A 20,829-nucleotide genomic window follows, 5' to 3' on the forward strand; every position below is an offset into this window, starting at 1 on the left:
CTGGCCGCACCTCTTGGCATGCCTTGCATGTTCGTACCCATTGTTCTATGTTCTGGTCCATTTCAGGCCACCACACATAACATCGGGCTAGCGACTTCATCCTGACCATTCCCGGGTGTCCCATGTGAAGCGTCTCAAGAACCCTGTTTCTCAGTGGTGCTGGGATGATCACCCTATCTCCCCACAGGAGACAACCCTTATGCATGGACAACTCGTGCTGCCTTGTCGCAGGGACAGGGTTGCAGATGGAGCACAGTGCAAACAAACCAAGGTCAAGCATGGAGAGTCAGCCAAGGTCCAAGGTATAAATCAGAAGCAACATCAGGCAACAATCCAAGGTTAATAGCGCAGGGAGTTCAGGCAAGCTGCAGGAACTAGAATCAGGAGCCAGAGACCTGTGCTGTTGCGTGGCAAGTTCCCCCCCTCCCAAGTGGAAGTAATGACACATGACACAATTATTAAGGTTAATGGGCTAAAAAAGGCCACAGCTTTATTGGTTACACGTGATGAGTGGTATTGGCTTAGGCATTGGTCCTAACCGACTATATCCAACTTCAGCCCATCCGCTTGAAGTCCGGGAAGGGTTAACCACCAGTAGAAGGAGTCCTGCTGATGCACATAAACTGGGAACTCCCCTGGGGTCGCTGATAGGGGGCGTGCCTTGGGCCCTCACCTCTCCAGGCTTCGGACAGGGCCACACACCCCAGAATCCTTTACCGGACTACCCTTCAATATGCAGGGCAGGTGATGGCATTACCTCCCCTCTTCCATCTACAGAAATATACCAATGCCTAACCGCCAATACCTGGAAAGTTATGACAATTGCTATGAGGTAGGCGAAAACCAAGTGGCTGGTGCCAATTTGCCAAGTGGAAAAATTCCTACAAGGCCCCTCAATGGCGACCAACCAAGGTCCATAGCAAGGTCAAAGAACAAAACCTTATAGGGTAGGAGGGTGGGAAAACTAAACAGCGGATGAGTAGCAAAGAGGGAGATCCCCGGCCGCACCCTGCCTTTATAGGGTAGGCCACGCCCCCTGAACCAGCCGATTGGCCTACCAGGGGGTGACGCAGCTGGCAATCCCCCCAATCGCACGGGGGCAGGCCTCCATCCACCGCGTGCTTGGTGGGGCTGTGAAGCCCACAACCTCACCTCCTCCGAAGGGCGGAAGTGGCTTTTCCAGCAACTGAAAGGCCCAGGAGACTCTTTACTCATGAGCTGTGTGTTGACTCTGAGTCTGTAGCAGAGGTGCATTTAGGGGAGCGAGACTGGTCCGCCCACACTGGGCGCTGAATCAAGAGGGTGCCTGTAGCAGCACCACAACAACGACAAACAACAGAAGCAGAGAGGTGAAGGGGTGCCGAATTTTTATGTCACACACATGCTACGTCATTGCTCTTCAGCCACAGACCTGGATCTTACACACACACACACACACACACAAATTTTCTGTTTTACGATTTAAAATACTCATGTATACATCCTTGACATACCAATGACTTCCCTTCCTCTCTTTCCATGGTTCATTTTACATATCATAAATTCCTGCATATTTTACAGAAACTATACCATTCAGTATTCCATTATTACATGCATCATAACTTATTTGCACTGTTGAATTTATCTTAATGCTGCCAGTGTTTTCAGCTGTACACAGTTATTTCCCATATATTCAGTAAAAGTTTTCCAGTCTTCTCTAATTGTATGTTCTTCTTGTTCTCTTCTGTATGTCTGCAAGCTGCACATATTCTGTCAACTTAAGTTGCCACTCTTCTTTAGTTGGGACTTTGCTCGTTTTCCATTTTGGGGCTAACAAAACACAGGCCGCAGTAGTGGCCTACATAAATAACCTTTTTTGACCCCTGGGAATTTCAGTCTGAATTATCCCCAACAGAAAGGACTCTGGAGTTGTTGTGGTTTTTTTTGGGGGGGAGTACTTTTAAACATATTTTTCAGTTTGTTATGGATCATTTCCCAATACACTATTACTCTTTTACAAGTCCACCAAAAATGGTCCCTCAGACCCAGATCTTTCAATGCTGGTGTTCTTGAGGACTGGGGTGGTGGTGGCTCCCACTCTTCCTTTGATACCACCAAGGGCTTTTCAGCAGGCCTTCCCTGAGAAGACCCCTCAAGGGGATCCTCAGTGCTAGTTCTAAGAGACCCTGCGTGCTCCTCAAAGTCCTTGGAGTTCACCCTCTGAGGACTCTACATTTACCAGGTCAGGGCTAGGCATGGCAGTAGAACCATTTCCTTCTCTATTGTCTATTTCCTCTCTAGGAATTAATTCTACTGCTTTAATCCTGAGATGGTGAACCTGCAGCCCTCCAGATTCTATTGGACTCCAACCCATCAGCCCCAGTCAGCATGGCCAGTGATCAGGGATGACAGGAGCAGCAGCCCAACAACATATGGAGATCCACGGGGCCCCTACTTTAGCCCTCTTTTTTAACACTGCCTTTGGATCCTTTCTTTTTCTCCCTCCACACACAAAAATAATTGTGAAGGTGTGTGAAGGTGTGTGAAGTGCAGTGGGGGCAGGGAGACGTAGTATTTCACCCTTTCTCACACAAAGAATGGTCCCAGTGAAAACTGCCCCCCTCCAACATTTGGGGCAGAGGAAATGAAGGCTGCACACTTGGCCACAGAGTGTTAGTTTTCTGGAAGCAGAGCTCTGCTTCCGCTTCTAATTTAAGACAGAACAGCTGTGATGTGGATGCTGTCACATCTGGAAGCCCCCCTAGAAGAAGCCCCCATTGGGGTTTTCTTTTATCCCCGTTTGTGTGCAACGTGTGGCTCCACCCTTAAAACAGTCCTCTTTTTGGTTTGTTCCAGGACACGAAGGAAAGATTGGGATGGCATCCATATGCCTGAAGGATGGGCTGCCCTTTGATGGGAAGGAGGTGTATGCCCATGCCAAGGACTGCTTGCCAAACTATGCTATACCTCGCTTCATTCGCATCCGGGTAAGGTGCTGCTCTGTTGCATCACTCTTTAGTCTGTATTATTAATGTTGTTAGCTGTCAGGAGTGAGCCATCAGTAAATCACATGGAGTATGTGAAGTTAACTCTTGGGTACAAAAAACAGGATCTGTGCAGGAGTGCCAGGCCTAATAAGCACACCAACTCTTCTTCAGTAGGTCTTGCCTCCATGAGGCAGTGGCGAAGAATGAAGGTCCCTGCCTTCCCACAGTTGTCTATGTCACCTCCTCTTCCAGCAAGCAATATGAGACTGTGCCTGCATGCCTGTCTCTGCTCCTCCCACTTCATGCCTCTCCTGGTTCTGAGATACTAGTGAGGAAAGGAACGGGTCGCAGCAGGAGGGGGAGACACCTGTGCTTCTTCACTAGTCTGTCCCATCTCTGCTTCTTGGTCTCCCTCCTCTCCTGCTTCTGCTTCTGCTTCTGCTTCTGCTTCTGCCTCTGATTCCGGACTTCTCTCTGCCGCTGCCTCTTCCTGCTCACTAAACCCTGTTACCTGTTAGCTCTCAAGAAGCAGGAGAGTTAGGAGGCAGCCAGAGTGTTGCTAGGCAATCAGCAGATAAGCAGAGGACTGAGAGTGTGTCAAGTGGAAGGGGGAAGGCTAGCCTCTCAGTCCCCATTCTGGGAGAATGGATAAGGTCAGAGGACAATGGATGGGCAAGAGGGGAAGGGCTGGAATTTGACGTCCTTCCTGCTGTGAAAGGGGCGGAGATTCAGACTGACCAACTATCGTCAATGCGAGCAGGCGAGAAGCCGTGCTCTGGATGTGTTTTTTATAAATAAACGTAACATAAAACTGTCAGAGAGTTGTTACTTCTTATCAGGGCTTGCTTGCCTGCCCATGATTATTACAGGTGGGGCGTCATTCATGCTTCTGTACTCACCCCAGTGCCCTTTTTCACACAGGACATGCTGGAGACCACAGGCACCTTTAAGCAGCTCAAAAGTCAACTGGTGAAGGAAGGATTTGACCCTGTCACCATCAGGGACCCCCTCTTCTTCCTAGATGACTTGGAAAAAAGTTACGTGCCAATGACTCAGCAGATCTTCAGTGCCATTGCAGAGAAGAAACTGAAGCTGTGAACGCCTCTTTAGCTATCCTTAGTAGCACAGGAAACCCAAGAGCAACTAGAGCACTGAACACTTTGGTCTGGGAAGGGCATGCATGCATCTCCATGAATTCTTGAGAATCCTGCACAAGTTAGTTTGGAGGACCCCCTTTTTTTTTTTTTAAAGGAGTGCCTGGTTTTTTTTTTCTTTTCCCCTGTAGACTTTGTCCTTCTGTGTTCACACAACACACTTGCTCTGCAATGTATATATTGCAAACTACATACATGAGGCTGTCACCGGGGTCCTCTGCTCCCTACTCACTGGAATGTTTTTTGCGTGTTATCACACATTTCCATGTAGCTGTGCACACATGGACAAATGTGGTCCAGGGATTAATGTTAACCTGTGCAGGAAGCAATCTTCGCCAGTTGCCACTTTTGTGTTTGTTGCAGGGAGATATCTGTGTGTCATTTGCAGAGATCTTCCAGGCAATATGTTTGTGGAGCATTCATCCCACCCTATTCATTTTCGCAAAGTTTGTGCAGACATCGCAACAAACAATTGCTATTCTGCACTTTCCAGTGCATTTCCCTATCACTTCCCTTACCAAAAGTTTGGGATTTGTGTTTGTTTGTTTGAAGCACACTTGCTGCACAAGATAATCAAATCTGCTTTAATTGCACAACCTCAATTTGCTGGTATAGGATGGAATCCCACCCACAAAATAGCTGCAGTCTGGAATCGGCCGCAATTGATGGCAACACATTTAAATGCTGCCACTTAAATTCAGTGAACCAGCCTCAGAAAGCACAGTGTGGTCTTCATGCTTCTAGGCTGGAACCTCATGAAGGAAACATCACGTTGTCTTCTCATTAGTTTGTGTTCTCCTTTTGTATTTTTATGTTGTGAACCACCTTGTGAACTTCGAATGGATTTAATAAATAATATTAATGATACGACCAGATCATTGCGCATCTGGAACAACAAAAGAACTAGGATCGGTGCTTCATTTCAGTAGGGTTCCAGACATGGCATGGCCTTGGAATGTGGTCCAAAAGTGATGGTTTTCCAGAGATGCCTACCATACACTGACTGCAGGAGCTGTCCAGGGTTTTGGGCAGGTGTCTCTCACAGCCGTATATCTGGAGATTCTGGGGATTAAACCTGAGGCCTTCTGTATGTAAGGCTCTGCCACTGCAGTACAGCCCTTGACCTAGCCATAACCAGATGTACATATATGCAATGTTCACATAGGGCAGCATTTGGCCTGCACATATGTCAGGATGCTGTCAGCGGCTCCTGGCTGGTTGCCCAGGAAAGTACAAAGACAAGGGAAAGTTTCTTACCGTTCTTTTTTTATTTCAATCTTTACAGCAGAGAGAGGCTATAGAGCCCAGCCTCTTGGATAATGGCATTGTCCCGAGTGAATCTCTGCCCTCCCCCCATCTCTCCCACTTCCTCATTTGTCATTCTCATTGTCTTCTCTACGGGTGCTGCTACATGCCCCCTGTCTTTGAGCTCTATGCTATCCTACTTTTAAAGCTCACCGGATTCTGAGAGATGGAGGGTCTGGAATGCCTTCTGAGGACAACATTTCAGCTGGGTGTTGTTCTGACTGTCCCATGATTTCCGAGCTTTCCCCCTCATCTGCCTCTGAGCTGCTACCTCCCTCAACCCCCTGTTTTAATTCTGAACTTCTTCTCTGGAAGGGTCAGGCTGGGGAGGCGGTCTCCACTATTCCTCCTCTGCCCAGTTCCTGACAACACCAGAGGTTCCCAGCCCCTCAGCTGCTCCTTGTGAGTGCAACCTTCTTCCCAAGCTTATTGGAGTGTAAAACGAGAGGCAGCCATCTTTGCTAACTTACTGACCTTCACGGGTACCAAGGGTGGGACAAAAAATGAAATAAACGCATAAATGTCTGTGGAGACTCCATTTGATTTTCTCTCCATCAACCCACATTTTGGAACTCTGAGCTCTTGTAAGGATACCATACACGTGGCGCTGCAACTCCTAGGGGATGAAGCAGTTTTGGCGCCCCCCCCCAATATTTTTGGGAGGGGGCCAGGCCCCTCAATCTTCAGAGGGTGCTTGGCTTCACTCCCTGGCTCCTTGAACATCATCAGGACATCACATGACGTGCGCTTGACATTGGGACATTGTCTTGTGCCTGCTCAATTGTCTTGAGAAGATGGCGCCTCTGCCGTATCCAAACAGAAGAGTGTTTTACCATAACTGCACACGTGGACAGCACCAATGTCCTCATCTAGTACTATTTTTATAGAAAAAGAGGTGTCGGAACTCTCCCTCGTCCTCTTAGAATGGCAATGGAGCCCCTGAGAGGTGCTGGAACTGAGTTCCGGTGAGTTCCGGCTGAAATAAAGCCCTGCCTTCATCCGAGAGGAAATATAATCACTAACCGTAAGTCAGAGGAGCTGTGTGTGCCCTGTGCTGTGAGCCAAAGACAACTCAGTCCATGCAAATTAACTGTCTGCAGACTGACAGTCAAGTGTTCCCTCCTATCGGCTTGTGGGAACTGGTGGGAGGGGAGAGTCCAAATTCCATCTCATTTAATGTTCCTCGTTGCTTTTCTGCCTTCTGTTCAGCAGCTCTCGGACAGAGCCTGCAAGAGGCAGTGGGTGCCTGCAGATTCCAGGAGCTTGGGACTTCTGAAGCCAGACCCCAGCCATGCTCGACGTGAACACGGTTGTGTCAGGGATCTTGATCCTTCTCTACCACCTGGGGAAATTTTACAGCCCCTATTTTTGGCAGGATGTGGTCTCTTTCTTTCGCTTCCTTCATACAGGATACAAATGCCACAGGTGTCTCAGCCACAAACCTCCCATCACCTTACTGGACTTCTTCTTGGCCAAAGTAAAGAAGCACCCAGAGAAGCCCCTGGTCCTCTTTGGAGACGAAACCTATTCCTACCGAGATATCGACAGGCTCAGCAGTCAGCTGGCCAGAGTGCTCCGGGACCACGTGGGGCTGGAAGAAGGGGAAACGGTGGCTGTTTTCCTCAAGAACGTCCCTGCCTATCTCTGGGTCTGGATGGGACTGGAGAAGATTGGCAGTGTCATGGCGTGTATCAACTATAACATCCGAGCCAAGTCTCTCTTGCATGCCCTCAGCTCCTGCAAGGCCAAAGTGCTACTGACAACTCCAGGTGATGGTGACTGTTGGCTAGTTGGAAATAGCTGCACCTCAGGGGGGAAATGAAAGCATCTCTGGACTGCACAGTTAGGCCAGTTTGACCACTGCTCTCCTCTGGGCAAGGAATCCTGGCAGCAGCCCCAGACAGCTGCTTTTGAGTGTCATGAAAGGGAGTGAATAGTTAAATTTATTTAAATCGTATTTCTGCTTCCAGGGAAAGGGGTTTGTGTAGAATATGCTGCCTCAGGCGCCCTGAAAACTTGGCCAGTTTTCAGTGGGGAGCACCATTTGCAGCTCTTCTTCTTGCAGGAACATTTCTTGGGCTGGATCCGGAAGAGATTGCGACTAAGGGCTTGTCCACACTTACCTTTCCTCGGTTCTTTCCAGGCATGGTTGGTGATTTAAAGCTTCATGTCTGGGTGCCCTTCTTTTGGCTCCAGGGTTTTCTCTGTGAAAACTTGCTCTTCAGTGCTCAATCTGAGCCAACGTCAATCCAGGGGAAATCTGAATTCAGCTTTAAAGAGGAGCAGGTTTTTGCAGGAAAATCTTCGGGGGGGACGGGGACGGCTCAAACACAGAGCCTGTAAAGAGTGAGGCAAAAGGTATATAAAGTGTATAAGGCCCTTTTATCCTCTCTTTCTTCCCCGCTCTCACTTTTGATGTTGCAGTCCCAGACAAAATGCATGGTTACATTGCTCGATTTTGCAAACTCTGCAAAAAAAAAAGAAAAAAGACTTAACTTGAGGCTGATCCACACACTCCCACCCACAGCAAGTTCTTTAAAGCTGAATCAGAACAAGCATCAATCAGGGTTTTCTGTGGGTTGACGTTTGCTCCCCTTGAGCACTAAAGAGCAGGTTTTCACAGGAAAAGCTCTGGAGCAAAATAAATAAATAAATGGGATGGGGAGGCACCTGGACACAGAGCTTCAAAGCACAGCCATGGCTGGAAAGAGTGGAGGAAAGGTGAGAGTGGATAAATCTTCAGCTGATGTTTGCAGAGCTCCCTATTTTGTGCCAGTTCACTGACTGCCCAGGTGACTAGAGATCCACAGTGGCTTCTCAACTCCAATTAGGTACCAGTACATGGATATACTGGTGGCATGGCCACTGATAAGAGATTATGGAAGCTGTCAAGGATGTGAGGAAGGGGTAAGAGGCAAGGAGAAGCAGTTATCCTGTGGATGAACCTTAGTCCCAAGAGTCCATGCTTTCATTTTACAGTAAAAAGTAAGTTTTGAGCATTTGTAGAACCTGAGATATGAGGCCAGGCACTATACAGGCACTATTCTCATTTCTTTTGTGAGAAACTAGCGTGCCCCTGCCTTTCAATACAGTTTTCCGCTCAACAGTTACAGAAGTCATTGACATTTAGGAAAGGAGACCTAGCCAAGAAGACAAAGGGCACCTCCAGTCCATCAATATCTGGGGGGAGGGATTCAAGAACATACTGGAACTTTTAAGTTTGCACAGTTAAAGTGGGTTAAAGGGCGCTGCTCGCAAAGTGCAACAAATCAACTTTTTAAAAGATTCATGCTTTTTGCAGCTTGGAAAGCGATGGAGAAAAACATTGGAAAGTGTGGAATGAATTAGGGAATGGTTAATGGGAACAAGAAAATCAGGATAAATGCAGAAGAACGCCATTGAAAACACAACTGGGAAAGCCTGCAAACACCCCATTCCGCCTCTTTTGCTGACCTTTTGGGTCACATCCGGATTTGACGCAATGTGTGTATATACGGTTGCATGCATATTGAACATGCGTAAATGGGGAGTTGCCTGTATTTGAAGATATCCGTGCCTAAGGTTAGGAAGTAAGCGTCAATAAAAAATTCTCACCTCTTTTCATGCTCTCTTGAAGATTTCAAGGATGCCATTGAGGATGTCCTTCCTGCTCTAAAGAATGAAGGAGTCCAAGTTTTCTTCCTGAGCGAAGACTCCACAACCGAGGGCGTGGAAGCTTTGCTGGGGCAGATCCAATCCAGCTCAGCCGAGCCTGTGCCCATTTCCTTCAGAGCCAACGTAACTGCTGAATCTACATCCCTGTATATTTTCACCTCTGGGACTACAGGTGAGGAGGGAAAAGGTTACAGTGGTGGGTGAGGGGGGCAATTATGTCTGGAAATCCCATCTTCCTTCTACCTGCCCTACTTGTGTATGGGGTCATTAAGGGAGGGCTAGTGCCTTTGATGGGGAATCTGTTGTGCTCCTTTGGGGTAGTTTGTCCCACCTTTGGTCCCCATCTTGCACTCAGCTCTCTCCTGTGGCTCCTAGAATCTGCCAACATGGGAAGGAATCTATTGGGATCCCAGCATGTTACGCTTTCCCACTGGACGGAGTCATTTGTGGTTGTTAAATGAGCCCTTCTCTTTTTCCTCAAGGGCTACCAAAAGCTGCTATCCTTACCCAGAGGAAGATGCTGATAGCATCCAACCTATCAGGCCACTTTGGGGCCCGCCCCAAGGACATCGTCTACATCCCGCTGCCGCTGTACCACTCAGTTGCACTCTTAGTTGGGGTTGGAGGATGCCTGGAAGCTGGTATGTATGGAATGCCCACTCACACGCCTCCTCTGCAAGAGGGTGATAGGCAGAGATGGGTTGATAAGTGCATAGACATACACACATCCATGAGTGCAGATGTACTCTCAAGTTAGACTGAGAGACTGGCCCAAGATCACCCAGTGATCTTCAGGGCGAGTGGGGACCAGAGCCCTGGTCTCCCGGGTCCTAGTCTGATGCTCTAACCACTACACAACACAACCTCTCTCCAGATAGGATCCTTCCTCACCACATATTTGCACTATATACATTGAAAACATCTGCCGCCATTTAATTCTGAACATTCTTTCATCTACCCATGGGAAGAAGCAGACCAGGAAACCTACATGTGAAAGTCAAACATATTCAGGCTGTGTACATAACATGATTTTAAAGCGCACTGCTCCCCTGCGCCAAAGAATCATGGGAACTGTAGTTCACCCCTGACAGAGGTACAGTTCCCAACCTCCTTAACGAAATCCTCCAGCCCTGTTTCAGCTGCTGTCTGGCTCAAGAAGCAAGGAGGCTTTTGTATCTGTGAGGGTTCTCTGCACGTTTAGAGCAAATCACTTAGCTGCTGCATTTTGCCCCAGCTGAAAGTTTCCAAACACTTTCCAGACGCAGCCCAACATATGACTTACGGTACATCGCAATAATATAATGCATGGCACTTAGAACTGCAGCCCAACATATGACTTGCGGTACATTGCAATAATATAATGCATGGCACTTAGAACTGCATCTGCCTATACCAATGCTCACAACAAGGCCACACCTAAGCCACTCTCTCTCTTTATTCCCACAAGGGTCTACATGTGTCTTGAGACCTAAGTTCTCCGTTTCTGAGTTCTGGAAGGACTGCAGACGATATCGCGTTTCCCTGATCCTGTATGTGGGAGAAATGATGCGCTACCTGTGTAATGTGAAAAAGGTAATCGTTGGCAAGAGAGGCCAGTTTTGTTGTTGCGGCAAAAATGTTGCCAAGAATTCAGATGGATTGTCCATTTGGATTCACAGCTGAATCCAAAAATATAGATGGGGGCTGCACCTAGAGGTCAAAGTCAAGAGCCCCACAGCCCAGGGAGCTTGCAAATGACCACCTGGAGAGCAGCCATCTTCTTTTCTCATTGTTTTTTTAAAATCCATTTTATTGCCGAGAAACAGCTGGTGAAGCAGGTACACAGTTGCAGGCACTCATTTTATTATTATTATTTAACTTAAAAATATCTTCATCCTTTTCTAGGCAGCAATGCCCCTAGTGAATGCCATCCCATCTCCAAAACAAACAAACAAACAAACAAACAAACAAACAAAACCCTCAAATGTTCCAGAAGCTGCATCAATTTCCAGGGTAGTTTATGGCCCTGTCAGTTTCTTTTGCTTGATTTTTAAAAGAAGGCCCATGGGCCCTGGCAGCTACCTGAGAACCAGAATTGGAAACCATGATTTGGAAACCTCTGGTGACATTGGTTGCCTTCTATCTGTGGCACAGCACGTAAATTGTGAGATTTCTTCCTGCAAGAGCCAGTGAAGGCTGCCAACTTGGGTAGGCAAATTCTGCTGTTGTGCTCTGTTGCTGCTTGTTGGCTTCCCACAGGTATCTAACAGATCAAGATAATAATCATAATAATAATAATTTATTATTTATACCCCACCTATCTGGCTGGGCCTCCCCAGCCACTCTGGGTGGCTTCCAACAAAATATTAAAATACAGTAATGCACCAAACAATAAAAGGGCTGCCTTCAGATGTCTTCTAAAAGTCTGGTAGTTGTCGTTCTCTTTGACATCTGGTGGGAGGGCATTCCACAGGGCAGGTGCCACTACCGAGAAGGCCCTCTGCCTGCTTCCCTGTAACTTGGCTTCTCACAGTGAGGGAACTGCCAGAAGGCCCTCGGCGCTGGACCTCAGTGTCCGGATAGAATGATGGGGGTGGAGACGCTCCTTCAGATATACTGGACTGAGGCCGTTTAGGTGTTGTACCAGGTGGGCCACTGCCCTGATTCAAGGCTATTCTTATGGCATACTGTTTAAATAACAGCCCCTCAGCTGCAGTCTGAACCAGGTGAAGTTTCCAAAGAGCCTTCCTAGGAAGCCATTCACAAACCTGACATGTTTGTTATCAGGAGGACAGGAAGCCGGCACTGGTCAGTGTGGCGTCATTGTTAGAGTGTTGGACTGTGACCTGGGAGACGGGGGTTTGAATCCTCACTCAGCCATGAAGTTAACTGGGTGACCTTGAGCCAGTCACGATCTCTTAGCCTAACCTACTCCACGGGGTTGTTGTGAAGATTAAATGGGGAGGAAGAGAACCATGTCCATCACCTTGAGATCCTTGGAAGATAAAGGTGGCATAGAAATGTATAATAATAATAAATATTAGCAAAGTTTATTTAGTTCAGCAGCGACCCCTCTGACATGCTGCTTTGCAGACAGACAGCGACCGAGACCACTGTGTGCGAATGGCAATAGGCAACGGCATGCGTGCGGACATCTGGGAGGAGTTCCTGCACCGATTTGGACCCATCCAAATCTATGAGATCTATGGAGCAACAGAGGGGAACGCCGGGTTTTTTAACACCACAGGAAAAGTTGGAGCTGTGGGAAGGTCCCACTTCCTCTACAAGGTAATGAGAACTAAACTAGAATACCTCAGCAAACCCATAGCTACCTGAAACCCTGTTTAGATATACATTCTTATCTAGATCTTATCTAACCTCTGGATGGTTAAGTCCAATCAAAGGTGACTATGGGGTGCAGCACTCACCTCGCTTTCCAGACTGAGGGAGACCCTGTTTCGGCTGCAGACAGCTTTCCGTGTCATGTGGTCAGCACGACTAAACCACTACTGGCACACAGATGAGTGCCAGTGCACAGGGAAATGCAGTTTACCCTCCCACCACAGTGGTACCTATTTATCTACTCGTACTGCTATGCTTTCAAACTGCTAGGTTGGCAGAAGCTGCAACAGAGCAATGGGAGCTCACCCCGTCGTGCAGATTCAAACTGCCAACTTTCCAATCGCAAGCCCAAGAGGCTCAGTGGCTTAGGCCACAGTGCCACCCACGTCCCGCTCTTGAAATATATGGAGTGGATGTGGCCCAAGTCTTGCTGCACACAATCCAGAACTTGTTATTCCTGCTGCACTCCATTCACAGGGCATGTCAGGACTGACCACCTCTCCTCTCAGACAGCTAGAAAGCAGTAGAGAGAATGCAACACAAAGGTGAAGCAAGATAAAAGCCCACAGCAGGGGAAAGTACAGGGAAAGGTACCAAGAATTTTGTCGGCACCCCCCCCCCAAGCAAAAATGTAAGACTTGGAAAGATAGTTTGTTGGCATAGTGCAGCCTCCGCAGGTTGCCCACTGCCCAGCTATTCCTGCTGAGGTTCAAGCCTGATCTCGTCCATTATGCCACTCAACAAATCAGTGGCAAAGAGGGGCATGGCTGCCAAGCCACACTGCCAACAGACAAAGAAGCAGCTCCAGTGGCACCTTGCTGCATTTCCTTACTGTGTGCTGAGAAAGGGAAACCCTTTTCTCAAAGCTCCGTAAGGAAGCATGTCTGGTGAGGCATTTGGGCATGTGTATATCTGGATTTGCGCCCGTCCACTTTGGGCTTTGCCCCCCAACAACAGCATATCATTAAACTCGAATGAGGCAATGCGGGCAAAAAAGAGGTTCTCTGGACTTCCGGAGGCGGCGCCAACGACAATGGCTGTCTCTTTCTGATTCTGGAGGGCGAAGCTCCGCGGAAACGGGTCGTCCGCTACGGCGAAGCGGAGACCCTCGTGAAAAAATCACAGACAGAAGAAGCCTGTGACCGTGGGACTCAGCGGGCACCGGTTGCGCCCCCCGAACCTGCGAAGGGACCACGCAAGGGGTTCCGGAGCGTAACGGGAGTTTGGCGCGGTGCTGTGAGTCTATTGCTCTTTCCGTGGGGTGAAGCCGCAAAGCTGTTGTCGGAGAGCGCTGACCTTTTTCCTGTGACCATTCGGCTGCTAAACAACTACCCGTGAGTAGGTGAAGTTTATGAATTTGAGACCAAAGGAAAAAAGTTTTGAATTTGACACTGAATCAGGAAGGTGCAACCAGGAAGTCCACCTCCCGGCTTTGTTTAGATTTCAAAAGCAAAGACTCTTAAAACTAATGCTTTGGAGAGTGGAACTGTAAATATCTAACTCTGAGCATCAAAGAGAAGAACTCCCCCCCCCCGGCAAAGAGAGGGGGGAAGAGGATAATTTGACTGTTTTCCTTTCATCCGTGTAGTGGAAAAAAAGAAAAGAAAGCCATTGAACTCCCGGTAATGGCTGCCAGGCTGCCAGGCTGTTTAGAACTGTTACATTGAAACTCGCACTATCTATAGACATTGTAACTTTGGTAAGCTCAACTCTGCAAAAAGTCATGCTTTTTTGAAGGTTTTCTTTATGATTTGAAACTGTTGCTAGTTTTTTAAGGGACACTTTGGAAAGTTGGAAAAAGACTTGTTAATTGTAACTTTAATGACGGATACAGTGTCCCCCTAGAGGAACATTGAGACTGTGCATTTACTGGGGGAATTTTCCATTCTTGACTCTGGGGATTTTCCACGGGAAGAATTGACCGTGGGACTGACCTTGATTCATAGACAGAAGTGGGATGACTGGCAAGACAACAAGGTCATCTAAGACTAAAACACAACAGCCTAGCATAATTTCTCAGCTACGCAGATCATCTGTTCCTGGTCTTCCTGTGACACAGGAGGAAGATTTTGACCAAACTAGGCCTAAAGGAATGGCTTCAGGAGAGGATTTTACCTCGGTGTTAAACAAAATTTATGAAAAATTGGAACGCCTAAGTAAGCAAGTGACTGAACAATCAACTAAAATTGATCAAAACACTGTTAGCATTAATAATTTGAGCCAGCAAGTGAATTCCAATGCACAATCTATTGGAAAATTATTGGAAGAATCTGCATCAAATTGAAAAATAGCTGAGGAGGCAAAGGAGAAAGTAGTGGCTGTCGAGGAAGAAATAAAACCGATGCGTAAACAGATTGGGGAACATTAAGCATTTCTGTCTATGATTGAATTGAAAGATAAACAGAATAATCTCAGGATCAGGGCAGTACCAGAACTTGAAAAAGAGAATCTAAGTGAGTATCTTACACAGGAATTTGAAGAATTTTGGGCTTTGGAAGAGGATAAAGACTTTAAGATAGTAAGTGCGTTTAGACTTGGTAAGGGAGGAGGAAAAACAGGTCGAGAGACTGTTTGATCTCCCTCAGAATGAAGGAAAGAGAGAGATAAGATATTGAGTGTGCACTTCCAGAAGACTTTGGAGATCAAAGACTCAAGAGTGGAAATTTATAAGGATATCCCAAAACATTTATTGGAACTTAGAGCAAACTACGGAGATTTAGTGGCCCTATTGAGAAGCAACAAAATTGTCTTTAGATGGGAATTCCCCCAGGGGCTGTCCTTTACCTTTAAAGGGAAAAAAGTTAAAATAAGATCAGTTGAAGACAAGGAAAAATTCTTGAGTGACCACCAAGGAGACCTTCAAATAGGGGTTGAGGAAGAACTAAGAGCCTTAAGATCTGGAGCATTAGGCTCAGCATTAACACATTTGGGATCTGACAAACCAAGGAAAGTGATACCACCGTCAAAGGAAGAAGAACTTTTGGGAGCAGTTGGAGGAAAATAGAATTATCACACCATGTCTCTGCAACTACTAACTTGGAATATTCATGGTCTAAATTCCCCAGAAAAAAGGAGGAAAGTCTTTCATTTATTAAAAAAGGAACAATTGGACATAATTTGTTTACAGGAAACACACGTGATTAGGCTACACAGGAAAGTATTGATCAATAAAAGATTGGGCCAAGAGTTTATTTCATCGGATAAGGTTAAAAAGAGAGGAGTGGTTATCTATGCAAAAGAAAGCCTATCACCAAAATTTGTTTTTAAAGATGAACAAGGAAGAATCTTGGCAATTGAAATTCAATCACAAGGAGAAAAATTCTTGATTTTAGGAATTTATGCACCAAATGAGGGGAAATCGGAGTTGTATAAGAAGTTGCATGAGACATTGTTGAACTACCTGGATTATAACATTATTATGATGGGAGATATGAATGGAGTGGTATCTACGAACATGGACAAGGCACAGAGACAGTCTGTAACAAAAGATGGCAGACTACCAAAAACTTTTTTTTGAACTGACTGACAATATGGACATCTGGAGAACTAAGAATCCCCTTGGAAGAGAAGGTACATTCTTCTCTGAAGCCAAAATGACATGGACTAGAATTGATCAAATATGGATAACTAGAGGACTGGCACCTAAGACAAGAAAGGTGGAAATCTGCCCAAAAACTTGCTCCGACCATAATGCGGTAAAGATGGAAATGAAACTAACACCAATCGGTTCCTTTAGATGGAAGATGAATGACACCTTTCTAAGAGACCAAGAGGTTATTAAGAAGGCCCAAAAGACTTTGAGAGACTATTTTGAAGTAAATCTGAAAACTATGGTTGAAAAAAGAGTAATCTGGGAATGCAAGTACAGCGGTTATGAGAGGGTTTCTAATTCAACAGAATGCAATAAAAAAGAGAACTCAAAATGAGATAAAAGATAAAATTTTAGAGAAAATAAAAGGAGAGAAGAAACTAAGATCGAAACCAAAGTCACAAGAGATTCTGAGAGAAATTAAGTTATACCAAGTACAATACATGAAATTGATAAATCAGGAAGTAGAATGGAAAATTAAACAGATGAGACAAAAGACATTTGAGTCGGCAAATAAATGTGGAAAACTGCTAGCTTGGCAGTTGAAAAAAAGACAGAAGTTAAATACTATTACAAATCTTGAGATAGAAGAGAAAGGACATTCAGAATCCAGTGGAGATTAGAAGGTGCTTCCAGAGATACTTTAAACACAAGGGCCACAGAAAGAGACTGATATAGATCAATTTTTAAGATCAAATGGATTACAAAAAATTTCTCAAGAAAATAAGATAATGCTGAACTACCAGATTACAGAACAGGAGATTGAAGGTGCCATTCAGAATATGCAGTTGGGGAAATCTCCAGGGCCGGATGGGTTAACTGCAAAATATTATAAATCTTTGAAAGACTGGTTAATTCAACCACTAAAGCAGGTCTGTAATGAAATTTTGGAGGGGAAGAAGGCACCTGAGTTGTGGAAAGAAGCTTTTATTACACTTATACCGAAAACTGAGTCTGAAAAGACACAACTTAAGAACTACCGCCCCATATCCCTGTTAAATGTGGATTACAAAATTTTTGCTGACATTTTGGCTAATAGATTAAAAAAGGTATTAGTTGAAGAGATACATAAGGACCAAGTTGGCTTTCTCCCAGGTAGACACTTGTCTGACAACACAAGAAACATAATTAACATTTTGGAGAAATTACAAGTGAATATTAACACAAAAGCAGTTTTAATTTTCATAGATGCGGAGAAGGCCTTTGACAATATTTCTTGGAATTTTATGAAGAAAAATCTTCAGGGAATGGGGGTGGGTCAAGGGTTTGAAAATGGTATAAGTGCAATTTATTCAGAACAAAAGGCTAAATTGATAGTTAATAACGTGGTGACAGAAGAATTTAAGATAGAAAAAGGAACACGACAGGGTTGCCCCATCTCTCCATTACTTTTTATTTTGGTCCTGGAGGTTTTGCTGAACATGATTAGAAGGGACCATTTGATTAAAGGTATCCAGGTCGGAGTTAAACAATATAAACTGAAAGCTTTTGCAGATGACCTGGTTTTGACGTTACAGGAGCCAGAATCTAGTACGAAAAGGGTATTAGAACTGATTCAAGAATTTGGTCATGTGGCAGGATTCAAGCTGAACAAGTCAAAAACTAAGGTGCTTGAGAAAAATCTAACACTGATTGAGAAAGAGAGGTTTCAGGAAGAGACAGGTTTAATATTGGTTAAGAAAGTAAAATATCTGGGGGGTTTTATGACTGCTAAGAATTTGAATTTATTTAAAGATAATTATGAGAAATGTTGGTCAGAAGTTAAAAAAGATCTAGAAATATGGTCAAATCTGAAGCTTTCCTTGTTGGGTCGAATTGCAGTTATAAAGATGAATGTATTGCCAAAAATGTTATTTTTGTTTCAAGCATTGCAAATTGTGGACAAGATGGACTGTTTCAAGAAGTGGCAGAGAGATATCTCTAGATTTGTCTGGCAGGGCAAAAAGCCCAGAATAAAATTTAAAATACTAACTGATGTAAAGGAAAGAGGTGGGTTTGCCCTGCCAGACTTTAAATTATACTATGAATCAGCAGCATTCTGCTGGCTGAAAGACTGGCTGCTTCTTGAGAACACAGACATTTTGGATTTAGAAGGTTTTAACAATGTTTTTGGGTGGCATGGATATTTGTGGTACGACAAGGTTAAAGCACATAAAGCATTTAAAAACCATATTGTCAGGAAAGCATTGTTTAATGTCTGGATAAGATATAAAGACTTACTGGAAAACAAGACCCCAAGGTGGTTGTCACCCATGGAAGCAAAGGCTTTGAAAAGACTCAATATGGAGGCCAAATGGCCGAAATATTGGGAGATATTAGAACAAGAAGGAGATAAATTGAAACTGCAGAGTTTTGAGAAATTAAAAGATAAAGTGCGAGATTGGCTTCACTATTACCAAATAAGAGAGGTTTACAATTTGGACAAAAAAATTGGCTTCCAGGTGGAAAGATCAAAACTAGAAACAGAACTATTAGAACCTAAAACTAAGATACTATCAAGAATGTATAACTTGCTGTTAAAATGGAATACACAGGATGAAACAGTTAAATCAGCAATGATTAAATGGGCACAAGATATTGGTCATAACATTATGTTTGCTGACTGGGAACAGTTGTGGACCACCGGTATGAAATTTACGGCATGTAATGCCTTAAGAGAAAATATTATGAAAATGATCTATAGGTGGTACATGACCCCAGTCAAGCTTGCAAAAATCTACCATTTGCCCGATAACAAATGCTGGAAATGTAAGGAGACTGAAGGTACATTCTTTCACCTTTGGGGGACGTGCCCAAGGATTAAGGCTTTCTGGGAAATGATATATAATGAAATGAAAAAGGTGTTTAAGTACACTTTCTTGAAGAAACCAGAGGCCTTTCTCCTGGGCATAGTCGGCCAATTGGTGTTAAAGAAGGATAGAACTTTCTTTATGTACGCTACTGCAGCAGCAAGAATACTTATCGCAAAGTATTGGAAAACACAAGAACTACCCACCATGGAAGAATGGCAGATGCAAGTAATCGACTATATGGAGATGGCAGAAATGACCGGCAGAATCCGAGACCTGGGAGAAGAGTCGGTGGAAGAGGATTGGAAGAAATTTAAAGATTATCTACAAAACTATTGTAAAATTTATGAATGCTAAGATGATGTCGGACTTAAAAATAATATGGCATTAGTGATAAAGTTATAAGGAATATGTAAAAATGAATTAAAAAGGGAAGAAAGATTGGAGATATAATATGCTAAGCTATATAATTAACAATGAGAATTGAAAGAGGGTAAGGATTTGCTGAATTTGATTGGGTAAATGGGAACGCAAAAAAGGGAGGTGTGAGGAAGTCAAGAACCAGGGTTAAACAAGTATAAAGCTAAAAATTGGATCTTTTCTTTTTCATGTTTTTCTACTATGTTTTTTTTCTGTTTTATTGTGTATTTTTTGTTTATTTTCTGTCCATTTTTGCTTTGTCTGTTTTTTCTTTTTATGATGGATGTATTCATGTGTTTTTTTGTAATAACCTTAATAAATATCTTATAAAAAAAAAAAAGAGGTTCTCTGCCCCTGAGCTTCAGCTGCTACCAGGAGTACACTAACCAGTAAGGTAGAGCAGCAATGTTCTGGATTTAGACCAGGGTTGAGGGACCTTTGGCTCTCCAGATGTTGATGAAGTATAACTCCCATCAGCCCTGGCAAGCATGGTCAATGGCCAGGGGTGATGGCTGCAGTTCATTCAGTGACACCTGGAGGACCAAAGGTTCTCAATACCTGGTTTAGATCAAGGAGGCCAGACTCAAATCTCTGCTCAGCTGCAAAGATGAGCTTGGCTCAGCTGCTGTTTCTCAGTCCAACCTACCTCGCAGAGACCTTTAGGGCTTCAGGTATTGTTGTGCTTCCTAGATAAATTCTATGGTTTGTCTTCTATGGTTTTATGTACAATTGTTGTAAACTGATTTAAAAAAAAAAAGAATTAGCAGTATATTATTATTATTAGTAGTAGTAGTAGTGATAAGCTCCCTGTTCCCTTGGGTCATTCATAAAATATATTCCAGTCCATGTGCAGACTTGAATTTCAGCCTTGTGGGATCATGTTTCCATTTCCTGCTTGTTCCACCTCAGAAACTGGCAAAGTACGAAATCATCAAATATGACGTTGACAAGGATGAGCCTGTGAGAGACAAGAACGGACATTGCATCCCAGTGACCCCAGGTAAGCCAGTAAAGTTGGCATTCAGAGAGGAACTGGGCTTTGTATTGTCAGAGTCCTAACTCATAAGAAGGTACTGTACATGGCCTCTAGACTCACATCTCTCCCAGCAAGAAAGATGGCAGAGTCCCTTCTTCACACATAGAACAGAAGAAGAATCTTCGAAAGAGGAAGTGTGAGCTACTCCTGCTTTGTGTTAAATGTGAAGAGTCTTCATCCATCCCTTCAGGGGCACCAGAAGGGATGGATGCATCTCTCAGTTTCAACTTCAGTTTCTCATTTCTCCAGTCTTAGGTTGCTTCCTGTTTAATTAGCATCCATCCAGTTTTGTTTGCAGGGAAATTAGATGTCATTGGTTATTTAATTCATCCTAATTTATTTGCAGGGACGTTAGATGACATTGCATCAAAGCAAGCTTTAATCTTCACTTTCTAGTCCATTTCCCCCATTCCATTCCTTTGTGCAAAAAGTTCAATATTTGGGTGAAGAAGACTGAATTTGTTGGTATGTGATTGAATCCTACCTGAAAATAGGATTCTATATCAGCTATTTTTTATTTATTTATTTTTTATTTTTTTAATTTAATTTATTTTTTTAATTTAATTTAATTTTTTAATTTAATTTAATTTTTTAA

At 44.4% G+C, this 20,829-nt stretch overlaps 2 protein-coding genes across 4 annotated transcripts in view; both read left to right on the forward strand.

The window, feature by feature from the left end:
- Positions 1–5,023, forward strand: part of LOC309327452 (long-chain fatty acid transport protein 2-like) — a 31,192-nt gene extending 26,169 nt beyond the window's left edge. For both annotated transcript variants that reach the window (XM_081836742.1, XM_081836741.1), the window contains 2 exons: positions 2,836–2,966; positions 3,888–5,023. In XM_081836742.1, coding sequence (XP_081692868.1) covers positions 2,836–2,966; positions 3,888–4,064 — 308 coding nt within the window. In that variant the 3' untranslated portion in view covers positions 4,065–5,023. The remainder of the gene's footprint in view (positions 1–2,835; positions 2,967–3,887) is intronic.
- A 1,574-nt stretch (positions 5,024–6,597) lies between these two features.
- Positions 6,598–20,829, forward strand: part of LOC309327451 (long-chain fatty acid transport protein 2-like) — a 59,766-nt gene continuing 45,534 nt past the window's right edge. The window contains exons 1-6 of one of the 2 annotated variants that reach the window (XM_081836740.1): positions 6,598–7,194; positions 9,042–9,251; positions 9,562–9,720; positions 10,527–10,651; positions 12,152–12,346; positions 20,108–20,198. In XM_081836740.1, the coding sequence (XP_081692866.1) occupies positions 6,717–7,194; positions 9,042–9,251; positions 9,562–9,720; positions 10,527–10,651; positions 12,152–12,346; positions 20,108–20,198 (1,258 nt within the window). In that variant the 5' untranslated portion in view covers positions 6,598–6,716. The remainder of the gene's footprint in view (positions 7,195–9,041; positions 9,252–9,561; positions 9,721–10,526; positions 10,652–12,151; positions 12,347–20,107; positions 20,199–20,829) is intronic. The other variant, XM_081836739.1, reaches the window with a different exon arrangement.

Source organism: Podarcis erhardii (genome assembly GCF_964252035.2).
Source record: "Podarcis erhardii genome assembly, chromosome: 13".
NCBI classification, from domain to species: Eukaryota; Metazoa; Chordata; class Lepidosauria; order Squamata; family Lacertidae; genus Podarcis; species Podarcis erhardii.